This window comes from Hemitrygon akajei, chromosome 3 (assembly GCF_048418815.1).
Source record: "Hemitrygon akajei chromosome 3, sHemAka1.3, whole genome shotgun sequence".
Classification (NCBI taxonomy): domain Eukaryota; kingdom Metazoa; phylum Chordata; class Chondrichthyes; order Myliobatiformes; family Dasyatidae; genus Hemitrygon; species Hemitrygon akajei.
The window spans coordinates 35912791-35930510 of record NC_133126.1 but is presented as its reverse complement, the minus strand read 5'-3'; the positions used below and the strand labels follow the sequence as shown (position 1 = coordinate 35930510).

Below are 17720 nucleotides of genomic sequence, written 5' to 3'. Positions count from 1 at the left end.
AAATCCTTTGTTTTCCTAACTCCATTGATTCCTTTCTTTTCAGCCTTCCATTCATCCATTGGCTTTGGTCTTTGCATCTTCTTTTGCAAGCAGCTTTTTGTCTCCCACTTGAAGATAATCCAATAACCTTAATGCATGCAGAGTAGATCTTGGTTCTTTTTACTCACTAAAGCCAAATGCTTGTATCTTTCTTGAATTTCCTTGAACTCCCCAGGGCTGAAATGGTTGCCACAGGAGGACACAGGTTTAAGGTGCTGGGGAGTTGGTACAGAGGGGATGTCAGGGATAAGTTTTTTACACAGAGAGTGGTGAGTGCATGGAATGGACTGCCGGCAACGGTGGTGGAGGCGGATACAATAGGGTCTTTTAAGAGACCTTTGGACAGGTACATGGAGCTTAGAAAAAGAGGGCTATAGGTAAGTCTAGTAATTTCTAAGGTAGGGACATGTTCAGTACAACTTTGTGGGCCAAAGGGCCTGTATTGTGCTGTAGGTTTTCTATATTTCTATTTCTATATTTCTCTTCCAGCTTAAAACCAAGCTGCATTTTGTAAGTAACTGTGTGATTAACATATCAGAAGCTTTCTCAGATATGCTGCGTACAAAAACTGTAGCAATTGGACCACTGCTTTCATCACTTTCACATTTCCTCTGTGCAGCATGGTCTATCCTTGGTCCAATATACTTTCCAACCAGAGGCACAGTGGTAGGTACCATCACCTATTTGTCCTCTGCTGGGCAACGGTTCATGGTTTACCGTTGTGGAATCATCCAGTTCTTCTCCTAACTTGCTTCAAGTTGGCTTCATTGCAGGGGATGTGGCATGCGAATGGTGAATGGATCTCCAACCAAATTGTAGTTGTCTCAGCCAGACATACCCCCACAATACTGGTCCTTCGGTCTTTAATATGTACATGCTCAACGTGGCTTGTTGGTTGTATTTCACTTTTATAGATATCATTCCCTCAAGAGCCATCTTTTCTCCAGTATAAGTTTTTAATTGGATATCTGCAGGCTTCAGTTTAGTTTCTTTGAAATGCTGTTCAAACTCATTTTATGAAATGACTGAAACAGCTGAGCCAGAGTCCAATTCCATTTTAATTAATTTGCCATTCACTTCTGGGGTAGACCATATTGCTTGTCTATTGTTAATTTTCACATTATAAATCTCAAGGCTAGCCAGTCCTGTGACGCTCTCATCATTATCAGATTTTTCATCAATAACGTGCAGATTAGTGCTCGTTTTGAAACTACAACTTGACTTTTTAGCTTTTTCTCTTCCCTGTGCAGTCCATTTATTTTTATCTGCCCAACACGCTCTTTGTATGTGTCGTACTTGGTTACATTTTTTCAAGTTTCACCTTTTAAATCTGCATTTGTTTGCTGTATATAAGTTCCTTCCACAGTGTTAGCGCAATTGTTTCTGTTTAGACTCTGAAATTTTGTTCACACTCACTTTCTTTCCTAACTGCAGCTCAATTGCACCTCTGGCTGAGGTTTCCATTGAAACAGTGATTTTAGCTGCTCATTTAAATTTAAGTCATGCTTCAATTAGGGGTCATTTTTGAATGCTTTTGTTTAAAAACACTTCTGCCCACCTTTTTTTGCATAGATGCTGACTGGCCTGCTGAGTTCCTCCAGCATTTTGTGTGTGTTGCTCGGATTTCCAGCATCAGCAAATTTTCTTTTGTTTGTTTTATGTTTTATTTTCTTCTGTGTCCCAAGTGCCTATAACCTTCGCTTAAGGTTCCAAGCTTCTCATTTCTCCATTTCCAAATGTATTTCTCCAATTTCCCCATATCTATAGTTTAATGGAGAGTAAACTTTTAGTTCTTCATGCTGCTCTAGTACTTGTTGCTTAAATGCATAAATTAATTGCAGAATTCAAGGTGCAGTCTAATCAGTCACCAGCTAAGAATATCTTGCTTGAAACCTAGTCTCAGTTATTTCTAAAGTTCTTTTTAGAATATTCACAAGTTAAAACAAACTTGGAAAAATAAAAAGTAAAGGCCATATTGATCATCAACCTATTCCATCCAAATATGTTGTACAGCCTCCTTCCACTGGGAACACACAATTGTCATGATCTCCCCATTCTCTGATCCCATCACACAAGCAATCAAATCGTGTTGCAAACTGTGATTTTCATTTCCAAAGGTAATCTGCAGTACGATATGATATATCGCTGTTTCTTTAACCTGAAATTTTTAATTTGAAGGCATGTATCCTGTTCTCTTTTGAAGACTTATTATGATTCCAATGTCACTGCAAGTTTCAGCAGGCAAAAAAAAAGAAAATTATCTAAATTTCCCAAGTATAAATTAGTACAGTCAGCCCTCCTTATCCGCCAGGGATTGGTTCCAGGACCCCCCGCAGATACAAAAAAATGCGGATGCTCAAGTCCCTTATATAAAATGGTATAGTATTTGCATATAACCTACGCACATCCTCCCATATACTTTAAATCATCTCTAGGTTACTCATAATACCTAATATAATGTAAATGCTATGTAAATAATTATTATACTGTATTGTTTAGGGAATAATGACAAGGAAAAAAGTCTGTACATGAGACGCAAGGCGAACAATGCTCAAACAACGAGTGCTGGAGAGAGAACTTCCAGGTTTTCCCGATCCGCGATTGGTTGAATCCGTGTATGCGGAACCCGCGGATAAGGAGGGCCAACTGTAACTGGAAAACTTATTTAACTAAATCCAATTCTTCTTTTCTCATGAATTTTTAAACAATTTCCATCTGAAAGAATTCATGCATGCTTTTACTGGAATTTAATGCATTTAAATTATTTTCATTATAGGTAATTTTATTAGTCAGATTGAGGGGCTTGACCGCCTTCATTACCTTACTGAATTATCACTGGAACGAAACAGAGTCAAAATCATTCATGAAAATTCCTTCATGGACCAAAGCTCTCTTGTTGAACTCCACTTGGAGGAGAACAGAATGCAAGACCTCAACAACTTGTGTCGGTTGGTAAAACTAGAGAGGCTTTTCCTTGGTGGAAATAAAATCCAGGTAAAGAATTTTTGAGTTTATTTTGATTTTTTTCTGATCTTATTTTTTTTCTAAATGTTTCTCAAATTGAACTGAATGCAGACTATATTGTTTATGAACCGGAACATGAAAATATTCTTTTAAGTGAAGACACGAAAGACTCCAGGTACCGGAATATGGAGCAAAAGAAAAGCACAAGATGCAGGAGGAACTCTGTTACATACAATATCTATGGAGGGAAATGGACTGTTGATGTTTTGGGTCAAGACCTTTAGACTGAAAGATATGGGTGAGAAAAGGGCTCACCTGTTGTTTGCTCGCTCTTGCTGCACCCCTTCCCCTCACCTTTTATACTGGCACTCTTCTGTCTATCTAGATGAAGAATCAGAACCTGAAGCATCAGCTATCCATTTCCTTCTACAATGCAGCCTGACCTGCTAAGTTCCTTCAGCATCATGTTTGTTGCTTTTTAACTGAAGATTCAGACTTTCTGTTAATACCTTTTCCGCAGAAATGGTTTTACCATTTGAGGAAAATAATCCATTCAGCAAATCGTGTGGTTGAAGATTTAATTAAAATGATAAGTGCCCACTCAGCTAAGTGAATTATCCTGACTGCAAGAATGGGGGTGGTGTTGAGATCTGTAAAGTATGCACAGTGGTGACACTGTGGCACAGTCAGATATACTGCTGCCTCACAGCTTTTCTTTCTCGTGTTGAATGGAATAGACTTGTTCTGACAAAATTTGCATGCTGATTGGGTCTTCATCTGGTATATGTAATTTAACAGATCCATTTAGTAGCAAGGCGATAAGACTATATTTTAACTCAAGATTTTCAATATGGTTACTGAAGATATTCTTGTAATACATGTTGTTATATCCAGTAAAACAGTTTTCTTTCTTTCAGTCTTTTAATTAGTTAAATAAGAGTACATATATATATAAAAAAAGAAACAAGAGGAGAATTATCTCAAATATCTATATCAATAACAATTCATATAAAAGGTTAAAATAAACATTATCAAGATCATACATAGTATTAATCTAATAGTATATATAAAAGAAAAAGATAATTGATTCTCTTCTTATCCATAAAAAGAAGAAAAAACTTTTGTACTTATAATATACACAAAAAAAAGAACTGGGCAGTTCAAACTGAGAGTGAAAACAAGAAAACAGAAAAACTTCCCAATCAAATCCAGCACTTCAAGAAGGTAACTGGAAGGGCCATAAGTCAAAGCATGTGAAAATATTGAATAAAAGGTCAAGCAACACACACAAAATGCTGGTGGAATGCAGCAGGCCAGGCAGCATCTATAGGAAGAAGCACTATTGCCATTTCAGGCCGAGACCCTTTGATAGGACTGACAAAGGGTCTCGGCCCGAAGCGTCGACAGTGCTTCTTCCTATAGATGCTGCCTGGCCTGCTGCGTTCCACCAGCATTTTGTGTGTGTTGCTTGAATTTCCAGCGTCTGCAGGTTTCTTCATATTTGTGAATAAAAGGTCGCCAAGTTTCCTCAAATTTAAAGGATGTATCAAATGTCCGACTTCTTATTTTCTCTAAACTTAAACAGGACATAATGGAAGTAAGCCAATAAAGAGCAGTAGATGGATTAGAGTCCTTCCATTTAAGCAAAATGGCTCTCCTAGCCAATAACGTTGTAAAAGCTATCACCCGTTGAGCAGAAACAGGAATATCTCCTGCTTTCGATGGAATGATCCCAAAAATTGCTGTAAATAAATTCGGTTGTAGATCCAAATTCAAGACTTTTGATAAAGTTTTAAAGACTTCTTTCCAAAAATTATGTAACTTGGTACAAGACCAAAACATATCTGTTAAAGTAGCCACCTCAATATTACATCTGTTGCAAATAGGATTAATATTGGAAAAGATGTGGGCTAATTTGTCCTTTGACATATATGCCTGATGCACTACCTTGAACTGTATCAAGGAATGACAGGCACAAATAGATGAAGTAGTTACCAAATAAAATTTTTTATCCTATTGATTATCTGAAAGTGACTTTCAAAATTCCAATTCCCATGCAGCTTTAATTTTATCATTAGATAACATACGCAAATTCAATAACCATTTATAAATTATAGCTATCAGTCCTTTTTGAAATGGTTTAACCTGAGAAAGAGTATCTATTATATCGGGTGAATAAGCCGAGGGAAAATCTGAAAGTAAACTACGTAGAAAATTCCTAATTTGTAAATATCTAAAAAAGTGTACATTAGATAGGTCATATTTATCCACTAACTGAGTGAAAGACATTAAACAATTGCCCATAAACAAATCTAAAAAAGTTACTATTCCTTTGGTTTTCCAAATTGAAAAGGTCTGATCGGAAATTGATGGTTTAAAAAAAAAATTGAGATGGATTTTACTGGAAAGAACAAAATTATTAAAGTCAAAGAATCTACGAAATTGAAACCAAATTCTTAATTTATGTTTAATAATGGGATTAATGTCTCGACTACCAATCTTAGAAAGCAAAAAAAGAGGAGCTCCCAGTAAAGAGGCCAAAGAATATCCCTTCACCGAGTTTTTCTCTAAATCCACTCATGAAGGACAGTCATGTATATCTGAAAAATGAATCAATTTTTCAATGTAGTTCTATTTTGTACAGGATATGGGTGAACTGGAAAAACTTGATTCACTTTCAAACTTGACTGAGCTTTCAGTTGTTGGAAATCCTGTAAGTATAATGATATTGTGTACTTTACCCATTACAACTGTTGAATGATTAAAATTGCAAATTTAATCAGTGTTAAACAATAATGGAATACTAATTAGTCAATATTAGTGACTGTTGAGTTAAATGTTAGTATTTTAAGTTTTTATATTTCATAATTGTTCATGTTACTTTTTTCATGTTATAGAGTCATAGAGTAATACAACAAGAAAATTGGCCCCTTGGCCTAACTCATCCATGCCAACCAGGCAAGTCCCATTTGCCTGCATTTGGCCCAAGTCCCTCTAAACCCCACTTGTCCATGTATTTATCCAAATGTCTTTTACATGTTCTGAATCTCAGTCACTCATGAGCATTCAAAACAGAACTGTCATTCTGTAAACTCTCAAGACTGTTGTGCTTGAAAATCCCAGGAGATCAGCAATTTTTCAGACACTCAAATCACCTCATCTGGTGGCAACAGTTACTCCATCGTCAAAATCATTTAGATCACATATCTCACCCATTCTGATGTTTGGTCTAAACAACAACTGAACATCTTGACCATGTCCGCATTGAGTTGCTGCCACATGTTTGGCTGATTAGGTATTTGCATTAACAAGCAAGTGTACAGATGTACCTGATGCAGTGGCTACTGAATGTTTATCAAAATAAAGCAATCAATTATATTTCAGTGACATTACTACCTAGCAATTCAGCTTAGCTCCTGACACTGAGGCTATTGTAGAGTACTTTGCAAAAGTCTTAGGGACAGGTAAAAAAAAAATTCTGTAAAGCTAAGGTGCTTTCAAAAATAAAGAAATGAAAAGTTTCTCAATATCAAAAAAATCTATAAAGAGCAGAAAAAAGTTAAAAAAACTAAATCAAATCAATATTTGGTGTGACTACACTTTATCTTTAAAACTGTATCAGTTTTCTTAGGTGCACTGTTGTGCAGTTTTAGAAGAAAAACGGCTGATACGTTGTTTTACGCCTCTTGGGAGAATTGTTACGGATCTTTTACAGTGTTTGGCTGTCTCATTTGCTTCTATCTCTCCACAATCTTAATGATGTTGAGATCAAGGCGCTGGAGGCCACACCATAAGTTGCAGAACTCATTGTTCTTCTTTTCACTGAAGGTAGATCTTTATGACCTTGACTGTGTGTTTGGGATCATGGTCCTGCTGCAAAATGAAGTTGACATTGATCAGAAGTCTCACTGATGGTATTACATGATGGATGAAAATCTGCTTGTACTACTCAGCATTGAGGATTCCATTAATTCTGACCAGATCAACTCCATTTGTAGAAGTGCAGCCCCAAACCTGCAGGGAACCTCTGCTGTGCTGCAGACACTTGTCCATGTAGCACTCTTCAACTCTTCTATGGCCAACTGCCTCCTGTTTGAGCCAAAAATTTTCCAATTTTGACTTTTGAGGCCAGAGCATTTGCTGTTATTATTCAACACCCCAGCCCTTGTATTTTTTGTGCTTAAGTGATTCAGCTGGCTTTGTTTCCAGTTTGGAGGTATGGCTTTTTGACAGCAACTCTTCCATGAAAACCACTTTATTGACTCCGGACTGTAGAGATGTGTACTTGGGTTCCAGTGATTTCTGGTTCAGAGCTGAAAGTAGGGCTGGATATCTTCTAATTTAGAAGGGACGTCATCTCATCTGGATCTCTCGTCTGCTGCACTCAGTTTCCATGGCCATCTGCTGTATTTCTGGTCCTCAATCTTGCCCATTTCTTTGTGCATCTTCAGAAGAGCTCAGATAGCATATCTTGAAACTCCGGTCTGCTGTGAAATTTCTGCTTGGGAGAGACCTTGCTGATGCAGGATGACTACCTTGTGTCTTGTTGCAATGCTCACTCTTGCCATGGTTAAAGAATTGATGATTTGAAGGTTAAATTGTCACATCTATCACAACCTCACCTTTAAGTTTGATTGTCCTTCACCGAGTTTGAATCTTTCTACACCATTTCTGTTTCAGTTAATCAGTTTAGTTCATTTGGCTCATTATGTCATTGATAATTAGCACCTATTCATTATCTTTGTTTAATCATGTACTGAGCTATATACCTACAAAGTAATCAAATTTTTATTTGAAAAATGGTCGATTACTTGATATTATTTTCTTTAACAAAATACAAAAAAATTCTCTAACAACTTTTTTGGAAAATGAATGCTTGGAAATATAAAATATCCTCTTCTTCTGACACACTAATGCAGGAGACAAAAAACAAAACATCTAAAATATAATTATGTAAAAAAAATCATCTAGGGTGCCAAGGACTTACACAGTACTCCAGTGGTTCCCTCATCTGATATCAGAAACTCAGAACTGAAGTGCAATACTATGGTGCATTTTGTATTACGGATTAGTGCATTATTATATAACCCTCTTACATTAGCTGAGGTGGCAATCATGTAATCATTTACTACAATATGCAAAGCTTTACTGGGTTTATTAGTATCTACAGCAATTCCACTTGAACAAATTACTGATTCGAAACTCTTTATTTATACTTTGCTATACAGGTTTCCCCTGCTATCCAAAAGTAGAGCGTTCCTATGAAACCTTTCGTAAGCCGAAATGGCGTAAAGCGAAGAAGCAATTACCATTAATTTATATGGGAACATTTTTTGAGCGTTCCCGGACCCAAAAATTATCCTACCAAATCATACCAAATAGCACGTAAAACCTAAAATAACATGAACGTATAGTAAAAGCAGGAATGATATGATAAATACACAGCCTATATAAAGTAGAAATAATGTATGTACAGTGTATCAGAATCACAAAGATTTAGCCAAAACCGATTTGTAGAAAAAAATTTGCATGTACACACATGCACACGTACATGCACGTGCAAGGCTTCACGGTCATGGTAATCTTTCTCAGGATAAACACAAGTTTAAAGCGGGCGCCTTTTTAAGTAGAAGCAAAAACCCTCTTCGGATTTCTTTTGGTTAGCAAAAACAGGTACTAATGTAGGTCTTTCGTAAAAGTGAAGTGGCGTAAAGCGAACTTTCGTAAAGCGGGGGCATCTGTATACGTTGCTCTAAGATTAAATATCAAGTGTGCTTGACATGGTGTGTATCTCCTGTATTTCACTTGGTATCTTTTGTGAAGATCCTGTTTGAAGGCACTGGGTACTGAAATAAATTATTTTTTGTGTAATTAAACATAAATTTATCCCCAGGTCTCTCGAAAAATGTTATACCGTCCATTCCTTGTGTTTCGATTGATGAATCTCCAGGTGTTAGATGGTGTACCAGTCTCGACAGATGAGATGGAAAGATCTGAATTTATACTGTGTGAATACAATGTAAGAGTTTTCTATATATTTAGAAGATATTCTGTATATTAGAATATCTTTACTGATATTGTTCACAGAGAACTATTGGGGTGGTTGCAATCGTAGAACACAATATGATTACCTGTAATGCAGTAAAATCAGATACTATTTTTATGATGTTCTTATTGTTTAACTACATTTAGAATCAAATTTGATTATTATAAATATTATTTGATAGTTTGTGAATATCATTAGTGTGGCATTCAATCTGCTATGAATTTCAATTTTCATCACTACCAACTTTGCTAATGAAAATACATACTGAAGGATCAGCAGAAGTCAATACTTTGTATTCAGCCCTATCAAAGAGAAAAATATATTTCAGTGGGGTACTTGCAATCCTGTACTTTGTTCTGTTGTAAGACATTAAATTTGCCAAAGATCATAATCAAAATCTTTGTGCTTCCCTGAATAGCATTCATTTGGCTCATGAAATATCAACAAATTTAAAGTGAGAACTAAAGCTTCTACTTTATTCTTTCTTCCTGTACCTCTCTGTATCTCTGATTCCATTTTTCTTTCACTCATTCTGTCACTAGTATCTTTATCTCTACTGACAGCCGCACATTAACATACTTTATGAACTGCAAAGTGAAAATCTAAGAGTTTGTTGTAAGCAATTCCAGCATTAAACCTGTATTCAGATCTTTCTCAAAAACATAAATGGAAATACTGTATTAAATAGACACATAACTTTGGAGCCACAGCACTATGTAGGCTCTGTCAGAGTTGTGATTTATCTGTAATGCGCCACACAGCTTTTGGCTGTCTGAGGGGGAAAGAAGGTATTCAGGCCTAGCATAAACCTCATTTGGGTCTGTCAGGCAGCATTGGACCTACCCCTCCTTCACTACTTACCTGAGAGATGCCACTAAAGCCATTTTGCAAGATCCTCCAACCCATTAGCAGGATAAGTGAATCAGTGTCAAAATTCTCACGTGTGGATAATCCTACTGGATAAGCCATGTCATTTGTGTGCCAAAAACGTACTTCTGTCAGAAATGCTCTGCTCCAAGCTCCATTACACAAGAACTTAGCAGGTGTACAAAAGAAGATGGTGGAGTGCTCTGATGCAGCAGCTTCTGCAGGATCAACCAAAGATGTTATTGAGTTTTTTAAACATATTGATGCACCATCAATAACTCTCTCTGAGACGTAAAGGCGAGATATCGGCTTTTATTGACCGGAAGAAGGAACAAGCAGTGGTTGACCACCATACTACATCCTGGAGACAGAGAGCCTGGGCTCAGACCTCAATCGCCTTTATACCAGGGGTCTGTGGGAGGAGCCACAGGAGCAGTCAGCAGGGGGCGTGTCCAGACAGGTATATGTAGTTCACCACATTCACCCCCCCCTTTGTTTTAAAAGAGAGTCCCCATGGGGCGAAGTTTCTTACAAGTATATTTACAGGTTAAGTCTATCAGGTGGTTGAATCTGTCGCTGCGATCTACGTAGCACCGGCTGTGATTGCACAGGTGCCGGTGGTGATTGCACCGGAGACGGAGGTTGTGCTGGTTCCGGCCTAACTGGAGGTGTTAGCCCACTAGGCGTCAGTGATCCCTCACGCGTGTGCGAGGGGCCTGGTATATATGCGTACGAGACGCCCGGTATAGGAGTGTCGTGAGGAGTCTGTGTAGGGCTTGGTGTGCGCGGTGTCACCTCGGGTACAGGGTTCATAGTTACCGTGGAGTGTTCGGGGTAGTGGTCTGCTGCTCCTGCGGGCGTCAAGTCGCGGACAGAGACCGTGTCCTCCTGCCCATCAGGTAAGACCACGTAGGCATACTGGGGGTTCGCATGTAGAAGGTGAACCCTCTCGACCAGCGGGGAGTATTTATTACTCCTCACATGTTTCCAGAGCAGCACTGGCCCTGGGGATGTCAGACAAGCTGGTAGGGTGGTCCCAGTGGCAGACTTCCTGGGAAAAGAGAACAGGCGCTCGTGAGGGGTGGCATTGGTGGACGTACATAACAGGGAGCGGATAGAGTGGAGTGCCTCAGGGAGGACCTCCTGCCATCGAGAGACCGGCAACCCTTTTGACTTAAGGGCTAAAAGTGTGGCCTTCCACACTGTGGCATTCTCCCTCTCCACCTGTCCATTTCCCCGGGGATTATAACTCGTGGTCCAACTAGTAGCAATGCCCCTAGCTAGCAGGTACCGGCGCAGCTCGTCATTCATAAAGGAGGACCCTCTATCACTGTGGATATAGCAGGGATATCCGAACAGAGTGAAGAGCTGGTGCAGGGCTTTTATGACGGACGTGGTAATGGTGTCGGGGCAGGGGATGGTCAATAAAATTGATGCACCATCAATAACTCTCTCTGAGACATAAAGGCAAGATATCGGCTTTTATTGACTGGAAGAAGGAACAAGCAGTGGTTGACCACCATACTACATCCTGGAGACAGAGAGCCCGGGCTCAGAACTCAATCGCCTTTATATCGGGGTCTGTGGGAGGAGCCACAGGAGCAGTCAGCAGGGGGTGTGTCCAGACAGGTATATGTAGTTCACCACACATATCAAAACACCTTGCTGAACATGAAGAATTTAAAAGTTCTGCAGGCTTACCCCATCAGCAAATTGCTTGTTGGCTGAGAAACCGAAAGAGCTGGACTTGGTGCTAACCATGATGCTGCCTGTGACAGAGAGGCATCGGTTTGCAAAGGAGTTGTGCAGTCTCACAGCAAGTGACCGTCTTAGTCACTTTTCTTGCAATCGCAAGACCCTGGTGGACATTGGTGGTGTGGAATGCTGCAACTCCAATTCATTGATTTTTGGTGAACGGCAGGGGAGTTGCATGGCCTCGGTCGAGGCAAAGACTAGGCCTCAGGCTTGACTGCAGCTGCCCAAGGGGAAGTGTCGGAGTCAGTGTGGTGAACTACATATACCTGTCTGGACTGCTCCTATGGCCTCCCACAGACCCCTGCTGACTGCTCCTGTGGCTCCTCCCACAGACCCCTGTATAAAGGCGATTGAGGCCTGAGCCCGGCCTCATTCTCCAGGATGTAGTGTTGTTCATTCTTCCAGTCAATAAAAGCCGATATCTTGCTTCTTACGTCTCAGAGTGAGTTATTGATGGTGCATCAGTCAGGTACTCCACCTGGAGTGCTGGAGGTGGTGTAGCGCGGCGTCCATGCTGAAGTTGGTATTGCCCCCACCCCCTAGTGTAAGCTTGGCAGAAGACAAATTGCATTGTGTTCAATTGCTTCAACACTCATTGACTTGCACTATTTTTTTGTGTTTGACTGTATGTGCTTGCTGTCTTGTAAGTGCTATATCTGTTGTGATATGTATGACTTTTGGTATTGCGTTTCGCACCTTGGCCACAGATTAACACTTTTGTTTGGCTGTATTCATGGGTATTCGTGTATGGTTGAATGATAATTGAACTTGAAAAGATTCAAAGATGTTCTCTGTGCCTCTTTGATAAAGAACAACATCCCCACTGACATAAGGGAACCCTGAGATATGTTTTCTTGAAGTGCAGAAAAATTTTTGGGGTGGAATTGAGAACCTTAGGTCCAATGATTAGTTCACAGAAACTCAGATGAACAGTGAAAGAAGAACATCACCTCTCAAACTAACTACCAAACAGTTCCAGTCCAATCTGTTGCAGAATCTATACATTCCATATTAACTAGCATCACCTACCACTTTAATACCCATTGAACTGTGTTGGAAGTAAGTCAACTTATGTCCTGCGGGGCAGGCAATAAAATGGGAATGTGGAGAAGGAAAATAGCAATGGATATTGCAACACGTTGCAGAATCCACCAAAATTGTTTTATATTGCTTCTGCACATTATTTTCTGAACTGCTTTTCATGTATATTTAAGATAATTTCTACTGACCAGTAGTAATAATAATAATTCTAACAACTCAGGGATTCATTAATTTGATTTTTTTGCATGGAACTGAAGCGTTAATAACTAAAGTGAAAATAACAGTAAGTTGAGAAATTGAGAATATAAGGCAGACATTGTAGCAAAATCAAACCGCTGAAGGGATTAGGCAGGTTGGTCTATATCTATGGAGGCAGAGGGATGTATGATATTTCTGGGTGAGACCCTGTAAATGGAACATCATAGCCTTGAAAAGATTAAAAAGATTTGGATGGATGAAAACATGAGAGGGTTTAAGTAACAGGATCAGGATTTTTATATCTAAGGTATTTAGGCTTTGGTGGTCAAAGTAGGTCAAATAGGATGTGGTAACCTATGATAAGATATGGGTAGCATAATTTATAATGGGCTTAATTTACTGTTGCAGATAATAATTAAACTTCAAAATGATAAAATGATTACATTCTCTTTATTGTTTAGCTTTATGCCCAATGACACTTGAGTTCATGGAGATCCTAAACAAGCTATTATTAATTTGCACATGGAAGCCAGCCCATAGCTATGGAGCATATTACAAAGATATATGAGAAAGAAGAAAAACCACAAGGATCAGTTGTAGTTCAATTATAGATATCAGTATGTATCCATTTTCATTGTATTATTGCTCTGTTTTGATTAAAAGGTAGCACCTTTGAAACCGGCCATTGAACCAGGGTTATCTGTAATTATGCCATTATTAATGAAGCCAAGTACTCTGCGGGCATCAGGTAGTCTTACAAGAGGGTTGAATCCTTTAACTGCACCAGAGTGTAATCTCCCTCATGGTTTTGGAAACTCAGCACCACAGGAAACAACCAAAAGTAAGAAATTCTATTGCGTTGTTCTTTTTGTACAAATTATTGGATTATGAAGCATTACATAAATTCATTTATATATTTGTTTTCATCAATTATGCCAAGACGTTGAATGTTCACACTAAAATCAAAAGACAATTCTCAAAGAGATAATTATCTTGTGAGGCAGATAATTTCAGCAATGGAAGCTTTAATAATGTGAAACCATGAACTTCGTGCCTTTCTCACCACTTCTAGCCCACAAACTAATTCTTTGATCATGTTTTAAATCACCATTTAATTTTGTCCAACTACAATTCCTCTTGTAGACATTAAATATTTCAAGTTGTTTTAAAGTGTTCATTTTTTATTCCTGCCCCTTGCTGTGAAATTTATTTAATGTACATCATGATTTGAAGAGATTTGAGTTTACTCGTTAAGTAAACTTTTGGTCTGACACTATACTAATAATGCTTATTGAAATTTGCCGGACATATGCTGTGAAAGTTTAGCAGCCTATTATTCAGCAAATAGTTTTCACATTGTAGCCATGGCCATAGGGGCCTCTGCCTCTGCTGATTAACTCTCATCTTTAATATAGCTACAGTGCCTTCTATTTGAAGTTATGCCACTGTTCTCAAGGGGGCCAGCTGTGTAATACATTAACTTAGATAACTGCAAACGGTAGTGTTTCAATCTGAAAATGGGAACAGATCCACCTCAAAGTTCTTCTCCAAATAAAACATCACATTCTTTCCACACTCTGCATTGGTTCTAGGCACCGCTTTGACATTGTTGTGGTGCTGCAATTGATTATACATGATATCTACATGATATGCACTTGTTTTATTTAACATGTTTAATCAGACAACTGCTATGGTCACATGCAAAGATGTTTGATGCGTTGCTGTGTTCTGGATTAGAAGGCCTACTTCTCAGGTGAAATTGCCAATTTCACTAGACAATCTTTTAGCAGGTTTCAAACTTGATGTAAGACATTGTTTCATCCAGTTTAATTACTGACAGCATGCTTTATTATTCATCCAGGTGCAACCCTAGTGCTATCAGTTTCAAAACAGATATTTTTAACAAATTTGTAGTATATTTACTGTGATTTAAAAATGTTTGGATGCTGGATCAGAATAATGACTGAAGCTTGGATTGATGGAAGTGCTGAATCTCATTGGGAAGATCGAATGATTGTTTTTGGAGTAGAAAATTGATCCTTTTACAGCCTAAAATAAATATATTTCCAAATTTTACAGGAACTGGGTGTAGAATTGACATGTATTTTTGAGCCTATTTTACAGCATTTAATCTTTTGAAGAAATAATCACAATGATCCCTTTTCATAAAGAACTCAGATAATAAAGCATAGTGTGCAAAAAATTTATGTTCTAGTATATGGTTCAGATTTGCAAGTTATAATTAAAGTAACTTGCAATATCTCAATTTTTTCATGTAATATTGCAGACAAGAGACACAAACATTTGGGAGGGAACTTGCTCAACACTCAAAATGTGCAACCAGACATTATTTGCAAACAATTGAAAGGCAGAGCAAACTACCCATTTCCTTACATGAAACAGCAAAGTGGAAACACTCGGAATATGCATAGTTTAATGCAATCTCAAGAACAAGATAGCAGGTATGTAGTTAGTTTACTTTGTATTTTATATTCAGAGTTGCTTCATATTTTATCCATTGAATTAAATATAAATTGTAAGTTCAATTGTAAGTTTACAGGGTCTAAGTTGGTACAGTAAAACTGAGTCATATTTAAGTCACAAATTGATAAGGGTTTAAGGATTTTGGGGAGAAGGTGGGAGAATGAGGTTGAAAGATATCAGGCATAATTGAATGATAGAGCATGTTTTCTGGAACAAATGGCCTAATTCTTCTCCTATATCTTATGGTGTTATATTTTTGCATCCATGGGATTTTGGCAAAGCTGGACAATTGGATGTTATTCCTAATAATCCTTATATTTTAAATTCATGTTATTTAAGGTGTTACAAAGGAGACATGGGGAGGAAGCCGAGGTGAGACTACGGGATAGTGGGTCCTGGTAAGTATAAGAAGGTGCAGGAAACACCATCAGAACTTCCAAAAAACAAGATAGCAGATATACTAAGTTTTATTGCATTCTGTACATGGACAACAACCTATTAGAACACTTAGATAATTTTTTAAAAACTCAGTCACTACAGAAAAAAGGTCTGCTCCCCATGTCCAGTTCTAAGGAAATTCTGGATGTCCACAATGATTCTCACCAATTGTTTCAGACGTACCATATAAGGCATCCTATCTGGATGCATCACAGCTTGGTATGGCAACTGCTCTGTCCAAGACTGTAGAAAATTGCAGAAAGCTGTAAACACAACACAGTATATAATGAAAACCAGCCTCCCCTCCATTGGCTCAATCTACACTTGCTGCTGCCTTGGGAAAACAGCCTACATCATCAAAAACTCCTCCCACCTGGTCTTTCTTTCTTCTCCATTCCATCATGCAAAGATAGTAAAGCTTGAGAACACAATAAATGCCCATTTATATCTTGTGAATGAATTTTAAAGGAAAAATATTGCTGTGATATGTTACTCAGAGATAATAAATTAAAGTGTACCCTAATTAAAATTACAATTTAGCAAGTTAAAGAAAAATGTTTATAAACTGATTTAATTGAAAGGATCCTTGTGAAATGTTTTTCTGTATAAACCATTGTCATTCAAACACAATCTAAATACAGCTAAATTAGTTTAGAGACCACATGCAAAAAAGATAATTTTACTAATTACAAGTACAAGAGTTTCTGCAGATGCTGGAATCTGCATGTTTACTAGATTTACTAATTTTAATGGAGGAATATTATGTTCATTGAAGCATTTAAGTCAAGCATTTGTGTAACTTTTAGATTCTGTATACTGTATACACAAAATGATAATTCTAGTTTTATTTTCTTTAAACAATAAGCAGTAATTTCTGACTATTGTTCAGTTGTTTGAACTTTATTGAATTTATGAAATATGTAATTACTAATAGAAATGTTTTTTCCAGGGGACACTAGAAATGTGCTCAAAAGCTATCTCAAATGTATAAAAAACTCAAGCGGGAAAAAAGCAATATTATCAGCTTACTGCAAAAGGAGTAGGACAACTTTTGACCAGCACTATTTGCTCTTAACTTTTTGCGTTATTCGTGAAGTATCCATGGTGGAATTTACAAAAGAAAAATAGAATTAACATTTCTAGAAATTGCTCTTTTTCTTCACAATAGCATTGTAGAACTTTGTGAACAGTTTATAAACCTATTTAAAACACGAGTTGCTTTTTATATATTCCCAGGTTTCTTCTTAACCCTAGATAAAATGAATTTAGATGAAATGTGCATCATGTAAGTTTAAATGTTTTGTATTTCAGCAATCTACTGTGTACCATGACCTCCCAAAAGGCAAAATTAATTAAAGTACATATAATATGACAATAGTGAAACTGAAAAACTTAAATGCCACTTATAAGTATATTACTTTAAAAAATGGCTATAAGTAGGTAAATTTTGAGAAATAGGTTGACATAGCTTTGAACTATCAAAGAATAATTGCACTTTAAGTGCCATGTACATTTGTTTATTTTTCTATTTTAAAAATTTTTCTAATGGTAATTGCATCAAATCTTTGTATGAAAAGTTAAAACTCATCCTCAGCTAGTGTTTGGAATAAAATTTGGAATGAAATACTCAATTGAAACTGACTTAGATATATTTGTATCATGCAATAAATTTAAGCAATTATAGGACACATACTTTCTTAGCTATTGTGCATAGATAACCAAGGTCCATGTTGAACAAGTTTTAGCATATATTTGTATTTTGATATTTTTTCTCACATGAATAATTGATATCTCTTGTTGCGTGAATGAAATCACCAGAGAGAGAGAGTTACTGGTAGATACAAAGCAGCTTCTTTATTCGACAAAACAAGGTTCAGCAGGCTTCGTA

At 37.5% G+C, this 17720-nt stretch overlaps 1 protein-coding gene across 1 annotated transcript in view; it reads left to right on the top strand.

Moving 5' to 3' along the window:
• Nucleotides 1–17469, top strand: part of lrrc9 (leucine rich repeat containing 9) — a 100723-nt gene extending 83254 nt beyond the window's left edge. Inside the window, exons 28-34 of the mRNA XM_073039558.1 lie at nucleotides 2816–3033; nucleotides 5648–5716; nucleotides 8897–9022; nucleotides 13574–13751; nucleotides 15198–15372; nucleotides 15734–15792; nucleotides 16782–17469. Coding sequence (XP_072895659.1) covers nucleotides 2816–3033; nucleotides 5648–5716; nucleotides 8897–9022; nucleotides 13574–13751; nucleotides 15198–15372; nucleotides 15734–15770 — 803 coding nt within the window. The 3' untranslated portion in view covers nucleotides 15771–15792; nucleotides 16782–17469. The remainder of the gene's footprint in view (nucleotides 1–2815; nucleotides 3034–5647; nucleotides 5717–8896; nucleotides 9023–13573; nucleotides 13752–15197; nucleotides 15373–15733; nucleotides 15793–16781) is intronic.
• The last annotated feature ends 251 nt before the right edge of the window (nucleotides 17470–17720 follow it).